This window comes from Rousettus aegyptiacus, unplaced genomic scaffold (genome assembly GCF_014176215.1).
Source record: "Rousettus aegyptiacus isolate mRouAeg1 unplaced genomic scaffold, mRouAeg1.p scaffold_m13_p_5, whole genome shotgun sequence".
In the NCBI taxonomy this organism is placed as follows: Eukaryota; Metazoa; Chordata; class Mammalia; order Chiroptera; family Pteropodidae; genus Rousettus; species Rousettus aegyptiacus.
The window spans coordinates 87,644,620-87,661,380 of NW_023416308.1; the positions used below are offsets into that span (position 1 = coordinate 87,644,620).

The 16,761-nt window shown below is 35.8% G+C and overlaps 1 protein-coding gene across 24 annotated transcripts in view; it reads right to left on the reverse strand.

Moving 5' to 3' along the window:
* SOX6 (SRY-box transcription factor 6) overlaps nucleotides 1-16,761 on the reverse strand; it is a 552,718-nt gene that overhangs the window by 43,003 nt on the left and 492,954 nt on the right. For all 24 annotated transcript variants that reach the window (XM_036220747.1, XM_036220749.1, XM_016139566.2 and 21 more), the window contains one exon: nucleotides 2,041-2,149. In XM_036220747.1, coding sequence (XP_036076640.1) covers nucleotides 2,041-2,149 — 109 coding nt within the window. The remainder of the gene's footprint in view (nucleotides 1-2,040; nucleotides 2,150-16,761) is intronic.

Consider the following 16,761-nt stretch of genomic DNA (forward strand, 5'->3'; position numbering starts at 1 on the left):
CAGCACAGTATTTAAGAGCTTGGGCTCTGGAGCCAAGCTGCTCAGGACCAACTCTCAGCTCTGCCCTTACTAGCTGTGCAACCTGTGGCAAGTTACTTAATTACTCTCAGACTTAATTTTCTCATCTGTAAAATGGGGGAGGGGGGGGACCAAAACAAATAACAGTACCTTCTCTGCAGAGTTGTATGAGATTTAAATAAGAAAATGTGTATAAAAAGCTTATTAGCAAGTTCTTGGGCATGTAAGTGCTTGACAAATGTTTGCCTCCCCACTTACACAAAAAAGTAACCAAGAAGTTTGTTTGAATACTATCTGATATTGAATAGAATTTCCAAAAATATTCCTATATGACATGTTTCTCTATAGTTCAGTTTTCATTTTTTTCTTTTCATAATAGTTCATAACTCTGACCATGATTTTTAACTTCCCAAGAACATAATATCAGCTAGGTAATTAGCACTACTGAGAGGTAAGTTACTATATTTATACCCATAATACAGTTGAAAAACCAAATGAAGGATTAATGACAGATTAAGAAAGTTGCTATAATAAGGGTAAGGTGATAGAACTCTATAACTCCTGATCTGTTGAAAATGAACAGACTAAATACCCTAAAGTGCTAAAAAATATTATTTCATTGTATATGGTCACTACAGCTTTTCCATCAAACTGAGATGGGCCAGACCTGACTATCAGCTCCCTAGGCCCAGGAACCGCACTCGACACCAGAGAAGAGCCTCATTTCTACGTGCCTGTAAAAGCGTGAATGTCACTGTGATCTTGGTCACACATTTTTCACAGAAGACTGAGTGTATTTCCGGTTTTGAGTCTTCTGTATCCCTCCCTTATTGCTTCTCTTTCTCTTTTTCTTTCCTTCTCCCCTAACCCCACCCCTGCCACTCCCACCGCCCCCACCATGCACACATACACACATACCAATCAGAGTTTATTTTGACGCCTTGTCCCCAGGACTATCAGCGAACATTAGTCTTTCCCTACTGGTATGAAAAACTGGTCTTCTGGAAACTCTGAAGTGCTTCCTAATGTCTGGTACAACCCATCTCTTAGGGCTCATGCCAGAGATTTCCGAACTGCTTGGGATGGCCCCGAGCTTTCACTGGAAGCCATGCCCAGTTCAGATGCTGGTATGAAATGTCTTCATGTGTTTTCAAGGGATTAGAGTGCTGGAAGAAATCCTACCAGTAAAAGGGATAATAGTTAGATTCTTCCCCTCAAGCTAAAGAAAGACTTCAGCTGAGACCCAAGATAGGTGAAGTATTATGTTACTCTCAAGAGAACAAATTAATCTTTCCTGAGTGGTGGGAAGGATTCTGCCTAAGGAAGAGCTAACAGGCAAACCAGCTCCTACTCTGTGATGACACAGTAAATAACCAGGCAACATCACTAGTGAAGTGCTGCCCTAACTCGTAAATTGTACCCAGCCTTCGGGGAGCAATTTCTGCTGATTTGCTGCTTGTGCATTTAAACAAACAAACAAAAAGGGAAGAGGAGCAGACAGGCGTGGACGGTGCCATGAAGCTCGTCTTTCCATCCAGACTTTCTAAAGACGTTCGTCATGGTTAGCACCCAGACACTGGCCGGGCCTCGCCCAAGACATTATTAATTTTACTCAAGATCTGCTCAAACCATCATTTAGTCCTCAAAATGGTTTGATTACACCTGGGAATCACCTGGAATTTTAAAAAATCTGTGTGTGTGTGTGTGTGTGTTTAACAAGAACACAATAAAATGATTGAAACAGAATTCTGTTGTTCATTGGAATGCAGAGGGTCCTTTTATTTGAAAACTTTAAAATGGCACCTCGAAGTCCTTGGAGTGCTATGTGTTCAGTAACATAGGACTTAGCTGCATCTCAAAGTTCTCAACTATGATATGTAATGAAGACTAACATTTCCTCTGTTTTGCCAAGAAAATCGAGCTGGTATTCCAAAGAAAGACCACAAAGAGCCTACATCTAATGCAGACCCATCTTCAGAAACACTTCGAGCAGCAGAAAAGAGCTACAGAAAAGCCACTCACCCTCTGCGTCTTCTGGCCGAGTGAGATCGATGACACCTGGGCCCAGCTTTCCATCTTCACTTGACTTCCCTGTTAACTGCGGCCCCAAGTTCTCAAAGCGTGTTCTCTCCTAGAGGAAAGAGTAATCAGAGGCTTATTCTAGCTATCGAAGCAGCCACTTTTTCCTTCCAATTCCTATCTTGCTTACTGGGCAAAATTTGGATTTACAAACATCATTTCTGTTCAACTTGGACTCAGAAAATTTTCCGGGAAGATTCCACTGCAGTCTGATTTCCTGACAGTGCCGGCAGTGCTGTACCTGTAAGGAAAGGAAGCCTGTGGCAGGATACCGGCCAGCGCGTACTGCACACCTTTCCTCTGTTGGATTTGCTCCAGTAATCTACAAGGAATGCAACTAAGAGGTTTGAGCCAAAAGTGCAAAACTTGAAAGAGCAGTTCCCATTAAAATGTATGTGCTGCTATTTAACGAGAGAAGCGTTTTCACATTTAGGGATCACAGTTTGTATTTCTGGGAAAATACAGATCAGGATTTTATGCGAGAGGGTTTCAAACACAAATATTTCAAAGCGGACAGACTAGACGATGGCATTGGCACTATGATTTTGCCTAGGAGTTTCAACTGTAACTTTCTGGGTGGCGAAAAGGAGGACCTTACTCTTACTCAGACCCTGAATCAAGGAAGTTAAATACTCTTGCCCGCCACTGTATGAGAAAAGCCCAAAGATGTTTCACTTGTTAACCAGTCCTTCTAGAAGCAGGAGTCTGAAATATCACAGCGCACTCTCTCTCTGCAGCCCGCTGGGTCAGCAGCAGAGGATCACTGGCCATCATTAACACGGCGTTCCTGTCTGTGGAAACACAGCGCGCGTCCGCTTCTCGCCTCCTCGCTACTCTCCAGACTCGAACTTGGCTTTGTGTTGTGCTTATGAATGAATGAAACCTTGTTGTTCATTACTATGAAACAATATTAAATGTCATGTCAGCTTGAATTTACAGACATGAAATAGCAGCTCCCAGCTCCGGGAATGGTTTCTGCATGTTATACTTAATGCATTATGCAGCAGTAGAGTGCTGATTGCTGTTCAGTCTATTGTTCAATGACCTAGTTCTGTACTGAGCATGTTCGGCATTAGATGGAAACACTCTGAGTGTTCTCTTCTGTAAGATGTTTAGAAACTTGGAAATATTCTTAAAGAGCAAACATACAATTACTTGATAGAGGCTGTGTCTCATTTGTACAGTCTCACTACATTTGTGCTCTCTAATATGATTATTTTTGAATATCATTATATTTCTATAATTAATTCCCATCAGTCAAATTGTGCAGGAAGTCTTCCAGTTCCCCTTCATCATGGAATATGTTGAAATCTGTGTTGCAAAAAAACACAGTTTAAACCTTGCTTTAATCTAGCACCATTTCTATGAAAAATTTGCAACAAAATTACAGTCATGAATTTCCCCAACCGGGTAACACTAACTAGTTACAATGCAGTGTGTGGGAAACCTCTGAAATACGACACTTATAAAAAACCAGAAAATAAAACGCAAATTAGGTATGGTTCCCCAATATCTTCTTATGTGAAAACACTGCTGCACAAGAACAAATTAACCCAGATGCAGACCACAACAAAAAACAACCCCCAGCCATGTGAGAGTTTCACACATAGTTGGAGGGAGGACAAATGCTTCTATTCAGCCAATTTCTATTTTTGAGTAGCACCTTTGGTTGTCATGATGTAAAGAAAAAGAATTAAAGTGAAGATGAGTAGCAACAGGGAAAGCAAAATATTCAACCTTTGTTTTATCACATTGTTTCGCATTTCAAATATTTGCATGTGAATGCTTCTCCTATGTTAAATGCAAAAGGAGTTTTGATGTGACACCTGCAATCTTCTTGGAAGAAGAACCTTTAACTATTTTCATGGGGGGAAAAACAACTTTCTCTGAAAATCAACAGACCGTGTTACCTATCAATATGCATATTTCAAGTATCTTTCTAGTCATTCATTCTCTTTGATTTTACTGGAAAATATTCTCAGTAAAAAAAAAAAAATAATAAAGTTCCTGAAAGAATATCAATATTTTGACAAGGAAGGAGAAGAGGGAAAATTACATGCCATGGTTTGTAAAATTCTAAGACAACAAAGCTTACATGATGATAATATCTTTTCTTTTATAAAAAATGAAGTGCACTCACAATTCAGTAGTATCAGCTTGTTTTTAATCATAACAAAAAACATTCAGAACATTCAACAACGCATTCGCAGTGTCTTTGAAGTCATACAATTTTCTAACTTCATTGAAAAAAAATCCTTCTGCAGAGATACTTTCCTTATAAAATATCAATATTTTGACAGAGTAAAAATCAAGGAAGAATATCCCATGAAACACTTGTTAAAGAGGCAGAAAATAAATCAATAACAAAAATTGTTTTGGGCAGTGGGCTGCATTTTATATTCAGTAATATTAAGCACTTCTGTTTGAGATTAAAGAAGGACCCTGCAAAGCCATGCCCTTTCATATAAATTTTTACCTAGTCTCCCAGAAGATTTCTTCCTTTTCTTCAAAGAATAACTCAGAATATTTATTTGCCAGCCACATAATCACAAGATAAGAGGGCCTGATATCTACAAGTTAGCTCCAGACAGCTGAGCAAAGCAAAAATTTTACTAGTGAGGTTGAACATGAGCCTAGTAAATACATGATGTGGACATGGGCACTGAGAGAAATTCAAAGATACTTTAGATCCAAGAGACATCAACTTCTAGCCATTAAGTGCCAATGGGTATGCCCCTATACAGGACACATATAGACTGAGGGTGGCAAGTTCTTAACTCCAAATTCTCCCACGCACTTGCGCTAGCTTTCACACTGCACATAGCTCCCAAATAAGATATTTTAGAGATGTAAGCAAAATACCTCAATGTTAATTTAATCTCGGCCCCCCAGAAAATTTTCCCAGTCTTCATGTTGACAGTGATGTGATCAGACCCTTACTTATACATTGTCGGTCACAAACATGCAGGCAACACAAAAGTTATTGAAAAAAAATTAAAGTCAGCTCTGCTGTGCTGTACGACTGTTGACTCTCTAAGTGCATTGAAATTATGATGTATGAGGTAGATGTTGCATATTAAATAAAGATATTTAAATGATAAAGCCCCCTTTACTGAGAGCTGATGAATGTTAAATGTTACAAAGCCACAAGGCGGTGGCATCCATCATCTTCACATATTATCGGCGTCAATGACGGGGCAGCCTCACTGATGACAGATAGACTGCTGCATTATTATCCCTTATTTCCAGAGTCACTGAACAAACCATTCAACTCCTTAGGCATTATTTTTAACTTTGCATTAAATTAGCAACTTTTCCTTCCCTACCATGGCAAGATTAATCAATTTTGTCTTTGCACTGGTGGAGAGAGAATGGATTTGAGATAAGTAAAAGAACGGAGGTTTGTTTCCATCCAGGGAGAAAAAAAATCAACTTCCTCTTACTGGCAACAAATGTAAAATTGTGATATGGGGAAACAGCAATGAAACAGTAAGCACGCAATAATGGCTTTTCTTTGCACTTAGATAAAAGCTGAATTTTTGATGTGCACAGTATATTTTAATAAAATTTTATATACTATGTTTTATACACTTATTGGCTATTCCATAATAATGTGTGTGCTAACAGTAAAATTGCTCTTAAATTTATGTGTGTTATTTATACGTTCCCACATAACAATGCTTTTTGTTGTAAAAAATATTCTGTTTATTAATGTAACTTTACAACCACTGCATCCGAGATCCGTGGTAAATTAATGACATTTTTATTATTTTATAGTGTCATTAAATTTTTACTGATCACTCCATCAAACAGAGGCAGTAAAGGCCATAATGTAAACTGGGACACTTAGATCAGGCAGCAGGAAGACATTCCATATAGTCTGAAGAAAACTGCTAGCAATAAATGATATTTATACCATCTTTAAGCATGTTAGAATACTTGGATAAGTTTGGCAAAACTGTTTCAGTAGTAGAGTGGATTGTGTACTTAAATAACAGTTTGCTTGCCAGCGAGACAAGCCTTTTTCAAACCATATGTGAGATGACTGATTGTAGCCATCTCCTGAAAAACAACACAAGAGATGTAATGATGTGCTGGGCACCCTACCATCTGGATTACCAAGACTGACCAGCCTTTACCATACCTCGAATCATTTCAACATGGTCCCCTTTTCTACAAACTGAAGTGGAAAATGACACATGCTGGGAGATGTTTTTTGTTTGTTGCTTTACAAACAAATGTATTTCACCTGACAGGTAGACATGGCTGGACAATGATGTGATACATTTTATTCCAATGTTTTAAATGAGAGGTACTTTACCGACCTTTATTCAAAGCTTGTTTCTAAAAAATGTATGAATATGGGGTCATCCATAACAGACACAGAACATATACCTATAGGACCATTACTTCTGTTGCAGTTAAAATATATAAAAAATAATTATCTCACATTACTTCCACATGAAAAATATATTATAATTAGTGTACTCTACACTAGCTCTCAAATGTTGTTTATAGAATATGTGTATATACATGTTATCCATATATTATATATTTTATACAATTAAAATATTTTATACAAATATAGACATGTTATATATTATTTCTGTATAGTATATAGAAGATAGTAAATAGAAAATGTTATGCTCATATAATCATGTAATTTGGAACCCCCTATCACTTACATGGGAGTTTTAGCATGAATTTCTTTAAGTACATAAGAATTTTATTGTTATATCTTAAAATACATATCTAAATATTAAAAACTTTTAAAAATCTTTCAAGTTTGCAATAATAAGAAAATTTAAGGGGTAAGTTAATTGTACTGCAGCACTACCAGTCATGTTTCTGTGTATTTCTGAAGCAAGGATTTCTGAGAGAAATAACAAACATATGCATTATGAATAAAAATTCTCTAAGGTCACCCACAATATTCTGAGATATTATCTATCCTCAGTTTCATCTTTGTATTAGTTGTTAAGTACTGCCCCAAAGAAGTACTGTCATTTAATCTGGGCTCCAAGCTTAGGTGTCTCTCCAACTCAGGAAAACTCCTACACTAAAAAAAGTAAGACTTCCCTGCAAAAGCATCTTTCCCCTTAGCATATTTGTGGGATGGCTTTCCTTGCCCCTCCATGCCCAGTTAATCATCCGGGCTTGCTGATTCTTCCTTAAAAGGCCCCTGGAATTGGTCCTTCTCCTCCATGGCATTCCGTCATCAGTGACTACCCCAGAACATGCCCTCATGCCTGCACGGCTAGATCACTGCCGCAGCCTCCTTACTGGTCTGCCCAATCCTTGATAACTGACTTCCCTCCCAGTCTGTCTACTCATACTGCTCACAAGATTCCATGTCTCTGATTTAAAACTTTCCATGGCTTCCTATTTTCTATTGCATTTCATCTAAACTCCTCTACTTCGCTTTCAAAATCCTTCATACATTGCTTTCCATACATCTTTTTAAACTTGATTTCCTACAACTCTCTCATCCTCTGTTCTGGGTGAACAGAAATACGTCTTCCAATAATAATACAAAGATCACACTTGCTTCCTCTTCCTCAGAGCTGCCAGGATAATGCTTTCTTCTGTGCTCTTCTTTACCAAGTTTTATGCTTACTGAAAAACCCAAACTGCTCATGAACTTTATAACTGCTCTTATCCACCTATTCTCTAATACGAAAAAATCCTTAGTTTGTCCTATATAATTAGCCACAGCTATATATTATATTAAAGAATCAAACTTTGGTTCATGTATACCTCCAAGTATCCTCCAACATCATCAAAAGATTTTTTAAAGTGAGGGATTGTGTCTTACACCTTTTCCATGTATCTTTCAAAGCATTTAACATTAGTGTTCACAAGTACTTACAGGTTTTTACAAGGCCACATAATTGATTTACCCACATAAATCCAAAACACCCTGCACAAGTGAGTGTCTCAAAGGAGTGAGAACTAACAACTTTCTAATATTTCAAGTCAATAGAAGAGATGTTTAGAATCAGGCCTTCGCACTGTGTCAGTAATGTCTCTTTTGACAATAATAATTAAAACAAGGAAGTCCAGAAAAATATCTTAAATATTTTATGAAAGAGGGAAATAAGCAAATTTAGAAGAACACAATAGAATACTACAATTTGATTGTAGAACTTAATATGAAAAATAGGTTTTTAAGTCTGACTTGGAATTTTTGAAGCTTAACACTTGCACCTTTGAAAGTCTGCCAAACACTGACAAAAGAGAACACGACCCACTACAAATGCTTGACTTAAAAAGCAGTACACATTTTAAAATAAAAACTTGGTTTTTGTTTTGCTTTCTTTTTAAAGCAGGATCATGCTAAGTATAACACGGAGAGAGTCTGTATCTTACTCTAAAATACTTTCTCTAATTCTGTGCTCTGAACATATCCCGCCATGATGTGATTCTCAAGAAGTATTACTTAAGCATACATGTGGTTTCCTTTTTTAAAAAATTTTTTGACTTAGCAAGTTCTATCACTTTATTACCCTTTTATTTTATTTCCTTTATTGTACACTCAGTAACGTAATGAAGGATCAAAAATGTAAATATAGGCTTTACAATGGAGAGTAAACACATATGCTTTTTAAAAATGTGATTCTTTTTTTGGAAGGAGTTTATTTGGAGGTACTAGGTCTTAATTTCATAGTGATATTTTGATGGTCCCACAGTCAGTAATTGTGATAATAAAGACATAAAAATAAAGATATTTTTCTGGATTTCCTTGTTTTAATTATTATTGCCAAAAGAGAAATCACCAACACAGTGCAGAGAACTGAGTCTAAACATCTCTTCTACCAACCGAAAATATTACAAAGTTGGTAGTTCTTACTCCTTTGGGACACTTACTTGTGCAGGGTGTTTTGGATTTATGTGGGTAAATCAATTATGTGGCCTTGTAAAAACCTTCAAGTATTTGTGGACACAAATGCTAAATAAAGAAATTGTGCTAGGACTCATGAATTAGTTAAAGCCTAAGTTTTCCAACTGCGTTTGCTTTCGTAGCACAGATACATGGAGCTAAGTGGAAGCAGGAAAGAGCGTCACTTACCCATGGTATACTAAGTGCAAGGCTCTGTCCAACGAGTGTTTCCTTTAACCCTCACACCAACACTACAAAGAAAACATTGCTATTGCTATCAATTTTACAAGGGAAGAATGTGAGGCTCAACAAATTTTTTTTAAATATTTTGTTTAAGTCACTTAACCAAAATTTACATAGGTATTTGTGCTGAGGTGAAGCTAGAACCATAACTCTACAACTTAATTACCATGTAATCTCTCTGAGCCTGTTTTCTCACTTGTAAAATGGAATATAAAATGATGATTAAATAGTGATGATTAAATAAGAGATTATATGTGAGTGTTTTGTAAAAATAAAACAACTCATATAAAACATTCCTTCTATTAAAAATATTATTTAGTGTTTGCTGAATGTTTCCAAGCTAAACCCTAATAAACATAGTGTCCTGATCTAAAGGCCAACATGTCCATACTCCTGTATTGATGATGCCACTATATAACTAAAGATGATTTCTTTTTTGTGCTGGTTGCTAAGCATCTCAGAACTAAATTTAAATCTCAATATTACTAATCATATAGTATCTAGATCTCATTATTCTCTACGTATAAATCCTCAAATGTTCCCCATCATCTATATGAGGAAAGTCAAACTTCTCTCTAGTTAGTACAACCTTTTTTAATTTGGCTCCTGCTCTCCTCATCAGGTTTATGTCCTACTTGTTCCAGTTTATATTCTTTGTTCCAATAAGATGAAACTTCTTAAAGTTTCCTAAACAAGCTATATTTCATGCTCTTGTGTATTTGCATATACCATTCACTCTTTCTAGAATGCCTTTCCTTTACAGATACATCATTAGTCCTTTCTAGGCCCAATTAAAGCACTCTATCTGGACAAAATCTTTTGTTGACTGCTCTCCACCAGATCCAGGTAGAAATTAGCACCCTCTCTTATATTCCATCACATACCATGCTTATAGAAAAATGTTTTACAATTATACATTTATATGTCTGTTTACATCTCCCCAACTTAATCCTGAAGGTATGGTGTCCATGTCTTATTACCTATATATCATCAGTGCCTCTAATGACGTTGTCATATACTAGGCACTTTGATTACTAAATCCTGATAATCCTGATAAAAGTATTTCTCTTTCTTCTTTTAATTTTACTTTTAAATGAAATTAATTTCAGATCTTTTTTTTTTTTAAATACAGTGAGAGATAGATGGTTAAAAGGTACATAAATATAAAAGAAGGTATGTAAGTCAGTTGAATAGAGTACTCTCCTGGTCAAGGTTGGCCTAATACCTAGATACAGGAAGTCTGCCTAGTTACCATTGTTTAAAATGGCTCTAACAAGAATCTTCCCTAAAATCTCAACCACCACCACCACCTCCAGTATTCTTTTAAACACTCTTACATTGCTTAGTAATCCATCATTAGCAATTTATTCTTTGAATTAATTAATAATGCCAATATCTTATAAAAGGACAATAGAATAAACTGTAAAATCATATTAATATTAGTTTAACTTCTCTAGAAAAATAAGAACATCTCAGGGAAGATAATCCAGATAAAACCACATAGACAGAGACATAAAGCATTTGGTCAGGGGGGTTCCTTAGGGACTATAATCCCCCTAAAAAAAATTTCTCGTGAGTTTGAGAATATCCATGCTAAGTAAAGATGGCTGTTAGGGGCTGAATTGTGTCTTCTTAAAATTCATATGTCGAAGCCCTAACCCCTAGTACCTAAGCCCATGTAACTGTGTTTGGAGATAGAGCCTTTTAAATGGTAACTGAATTAAAACAAAGCCCTTAGGGTTGGCCCTAAACCTATCTGACTACTGTCTTTATAAGAGGAGATTAGGATACATAGAGAGAAACATCAGAAATGTGTGCTCACAGAGGAAAGACTACATGAGGACATAGCAAGAAGGTGATTGAGCTTGGATTTCTAGCCTTTGGAATTGTGAGGAAAAAAATCTCTGTTGTTCGAACCACTCAGTCTGTGGTATTTGGCTATGGCAGCCATAGGAAACTAACACAATGGTGACTTCTGCATCCTTAGTCATAAAAGGTTCTTGTCAGTAGAGAAAAAACATCAATTAATAAGGCCATAAATTTTAAATAAGAGGTCCCACTAGCTTCAGAAACAATCCTCTGGAAACTTTCGCCATTAGGATCTAGCAGAGGTTTTAACGGTTAAGAACTCTATCTATCTATCTATCTATCTATCTATCTATCTATCTATCTATCTATCTATCTATCTATCTATCTATCCATCCATCCATCCATCCATCCATCCATCCATCCATCCATCTATCTACCTACCTACCTACTTACCTACCTAATTTTCCATCTAGGATTCTTCAAAAGAGAAAGTTTTCCCTAAAAGGGAAGGAAAACATATAAGAGCTTGGCAAAGAAGTTTTTAAAATTCCAGAAGCTTCATCTTGAGGCAAGACATAGAATCAGTAAAGACTAACATAAGCTGTTCAGATCTCCTCTTAGGATGCTGATATAGGCCATTGGACCATAAGCTCCTTGGGAGAGGAAAAGTGTCTCCCAATCCTCTCTATCTCCAGCTAGGACTGTGCCCTGTAAGCACATAAGAGCATGCCACACATGCCTGATGAAATTAACTAATATCTGCAGAGCTTCTTATGGATATGTTTTATGGAGCTTACAAAAACATTCTCGAATGATGTATAACATGTTTCCCTCAGGATTTGAAGAGTCACCAAACTCAGCAAGTTCTCTCTCCACAACCCCGGCAAAGACAGACTCCTGCATATCTCCTGTAACATACACTTAGACTCTTGTCACCAATCATCAGATGATAAATGATAAAGTAGCATTAACCCTGAAGACACGAGGCCCTTATACTCTTGAGAGCCACTGAGTTAAATTGGTTTCATCAGGATTATAGTGGTTACTGAACCCCTTTAACCAAATGTTTCTGTCTCATTCATATGGTTTTAATATGGTTTTAACCAATTGTAAGGTTATTTATAAGTTCGCAACTCCCAAATCGAGTTATAAACTGTTCAGATTTAAGTAAATCCAGTTGTGTGGCAGCCCAACTTCTACTTATATGTGGTTTCCAACTTTTTATTTGTGTACAGAGGCATGATGCATATTTGTTCCCAAATATGCTCTGATTAAGTATTTGTTTTAATAATAAGTTCACAAAATTCCATTGTAAAATTATACAAACTCCTATTAAAATTGAAAGCGTGATTTAAAAACTAGAAAATTTTATCTCCACTTAAACTACCAGCAAATCTTTATTATTCTAACATTTATCATATGAACATAGTGTCACAATAAAATTAACAACCAGCAAATGTCTTTGTCCAAAAAAATTGTTCTGGGAATTCTATTTGTTCAAAATCTAGGTAGTTGATTTCAGATACCCATTTAATTTACAGAATGTACTTTCTAATATTGTTTGTGGAAACAGGTACAGTTTATTCAAGTTAAAGACTTCAAAGCTATATAAACCAAGAATGAATATTTTCTTAAAATATATACCTTCTCTTTCAATTTCAGCTGTCAAATGGATAGACTTAAAAATTGTTTTTCTCCTCAAAACATAAACACACACAAAAAAAATGGAAAAAATGTAAGGTATTGCCACCAAGCATTTGTTTTAATTTTTGAGATATACTAACATATCACATCTCCCAAGAAATTTTGCTATAATTTAAAGAAATGTGTATATGACAAAAAATGGCATATATCTTAAAAAGAAAAATAGAGGGCATGAGAAAGCTTTAGTGCTAGAAGAAAATGTAAGGGCTTCTTCGTTCAGAGCACAGAGATTAGCACACTCACTCAAAGTCCCACAGCCCACCAGTAACATCCAAAATATATCCCTTAGTCTCTAGATTCCCAGTCTCCTGCTCCTGCCACTGAACCACTCTGCATCACACACGCCCCTTACAAACTGTGCTAGTCTCTGATTACTTCACCTGCAAAATGCAGAAGCTGAACTAACTTATCTCTACAGTTTCTTCCAGATCTGAAATCTTATGATTCTATGATATACAACTGTTTTGCTCCTGAGGCCTAGACTGCAGAACACACTAGTAAAAACTCTTTGCCACATCATAAGAAAGTTTTGAGCAAATATTCATATTCTTGAGGAAGTTGCTCAAAGATAATCCATTTATTAAACAAGCCTACCAAACCATGGTGACACTTAGCCAAAAAGCATTTATTTGCTACTTCTGAAATTCCTTCTCTCTCATAGCAAAAGTGATAGAAGGGAAGGGATACAAAGGCAGGAGAAGGCAAAGGAAAGAGGCAGGCAAAATTAGAGGGAAAACATTTAAATCTAAAGTACGTAAATATGGTTCTATGTCCCTAGTGTGGAATCCATTGTGGGGACACTAGCACAGAACACACCCCTTTTTGTCTGAAAGCAAAGTAACATAAACACGAAGACTGCTAGTGAGAAGAAGACCTCTCTTCCGAAAAAAACTAACACCTTTGTGTCAAGATTTTGCATATTGTACTGTTTATACTGCTCTAGGAAACCAGAAGTACTAATGAAATCAAAGGACGTCACAAGTGACTTGTAAAATAAAAAATGAAAATGAAAATAACCCAGGACTATGTCTGATTATTTGTGGAAGGAGCTTTCTTTAATATTAAGTAAAACTGAAATTTAGAAACTGGTATTAACCAATGTTACCCCAATAAACTTAATTTAAAAAAAGAAATTTAGAAACTCATTTCATGAAAATTAAAAAATTATTTTAAAATTGTCATTTTAAAAACAAATTTTAAAAAAGAAGAAAATATTTAGGACCCTATTCAAAATAGTACTCCAACATGGCAACATTACAAAGGACAAAAGATAGTGTCCAACTGTGGCGATATGTGTTAATTGTATGGTTTTCCAAAGATGTGGGAGAACTGATATCAATTACAGTATAATTACCATTACTTCCAACAGAGTTAACATGTAGTTATCACGAAATAACATACAATTAACTGGTGTCACATTGCACACCAGACTAAATAAGATACAAATTAAAAATTCCCAAATGTAGCCATAATACTCTTCCATCTCTTAAAAAAAATAAAACAACAACTTTTTCTGATAATGTCACAGCACTTTTCAGGAATTAGTGTAATTATTTCAAAGAGGGAGAAACAAGATATATAGGTTAGAAGGAATCAGTTTTAGCTATACAATGAAAAACTGCACAAGGAGAGAGATGTATAATAGCAACAAAATTTAAATTCAATAACCTAAAGCTGTTGTAAATAAAATTAGAATTTTTCTCATGTTTCTTTCAGTTCCTGAGAATCAGACAGCTATATTTTAAAACCAAGTCCAAGAATGTTCTTAGTTTTTTATTGATACCTAACATTTAAAAAATGTATTTATTAAACACTGAACATGAACCTGCTTTAGTGGTGCTACACAGGGACACAGAAAAATGAGCGAGGCTCAGTCAAAGAAGACAGCTTACACAGAATTTTTAGTTATTAGCTATGTGATGTGGTAAATTGAGTCTCAATATGCACAATTTCCGTATCAGGAGGCGAACTTAAAGGACAAAGAATGCTATAGCTAAGTTTGAAGAATTAAAATTCCTCCTGGAGGAATGTCTCAAGTCAGCAACAATAACACAGGATGCCTCCACGTACTGCATTTGAGAGGGGCACGTGTGGGAACACGTACAAGCCAAATGCTCATCTAGGTTTAATTAGAAGAGAACTGAAAATGGCAGGGTGCGATGCTGTGAAGTTGATGAGAGGACAAAGGGAAAGTAGCTGTATTTAAAATACAGCTACAGTATATCTGCTATATCCGTTTCAAACATCTGGGCTTCCAATTATTTATTGAACTCATGTGTAAGAGTTATTTGGGAATACTGCAAACTGTTATAGAACAGGAACACGCAAACTGCTTTGTAAAATGCAGGACTGAACTCTTGCTAAAATCTGAAACAAATGGGTGAAAACTGCTATGAGATTATTATCTTTCAGGAAATGTGTGAAAACCATGAAGAGGTTAATATACTCAGAATAAATTTTGTAAACAGCAGGCTATTAATATAGCAGACAATATTTTATTAGAAACTTATGTTTTGCATATTTTTGAAGATTTAGTTAATTTCCTGACTTTTTTTTTGTATATAAATGCTTATTTGAGATTAAAAGAGGCTAACACATTTTAAAAAGACTGCACATCTTCTTTGAAGATTATATAAGCATATGCATAGACCCACAAAGCTTTCAGGGCAGTTAGTTCCGTATGTAGTCAATATTTTCCCTTTCTCTCTGAACATGAAGCTCAGGAATAGATGCCTTATTCTTGCACCCAGTTTTATGTTCTACTCTATTAAATTCATGACCCTTTTGTTAGGCTCTGAGGGAAACCAAACTGGTTAGGAAGGATGACAACAGAACAATGATGGGTACATCATTATGCCATGTTATTTCCTCTTGTTCCCACATCACCGCTGCATTCCTCTGATTATTGCAGCCTCAAAAAATGTGCTGATCACTGTGTGTGTTAGGCGACACTGCCAGCCCCGAGAAGCTAATATCCCAGATAGAGTACATTATGCATGTGATGTAAATGAGGTATGTGCTCGCCATGTACCGGCCGTTTGTCATCAGAGAGCCGGCAAGCAGGGCAGATGGGTGCGAGTGCTTTGATTCCCTTCCACTGTGTCCACGAATGAAAAAAAATTTTTTTTTTCACGGCTGACCTTAATTGGTACAAATTTGAAATATTTCCATCTAAAGTATATTTGGGGTAGAGCTTTTTATTTGTTGTCATTTGTTAGAAAAAATAAAAGGTTTGTCATCTCCACCTTCAGAAATTGGATATTGAAATGCAGTGAATTAATTATAGGTCATAATATGAAGGCAATGACCGCATCAGCTTTATTTCTCAAAAACTCAGAAATCAGTCTTCAGTTTTTTGTTTCAGCAACAATTTAAATATCAAGATAATAACAGCAATGGAGCTGAATTTATGATTTATCAAATTAGAAATTGGTCTTATAATTCAAATTTGGGAACTGAATAATAAGATATTAAAATTTGGAACCTGATTTCCTGGTCTAAAAGCAAGGGCTCTGATGAAACTAAAGTCTTTCCTGAAGAATGAGGGATGACTTTTAGACTACAGTTAAAATTTTCTAAATGAAATAAAAGTGACAACTCCAAGGGTTCTTTTACTGGACCATCAATAAACAAGCATGTATTTATTCCTAATGCTGGGGTAGTCACTCTCCTTGCTCTCCATTACCTGCCTACACAAAGACAAACCTGGAAAATTAACCAGAGCAGGATACGAGGCAGAGAGATTATCCACTCAATCCCAGAGATTGTCTAATGAACATTAACTACAGTGGATTTGCACAGTCTTAAAAAAAAAAAAAAATGTTTTTCATAGAACAAACAACTTTCCATGTGAATATTATATTTAGCAGTTTTTAAATCTCTGTAGAGTTTGTAATGGTACTTTGAAGCCAATTAATGACAAGAAAAGATTACGAGTATAACAATAAACAAGGTACAAAAGTTGTAAGATTATAGCTTATTTAACTCTACTGCATATATTTGAAACAAAAGAGAATATAAACTAAAAC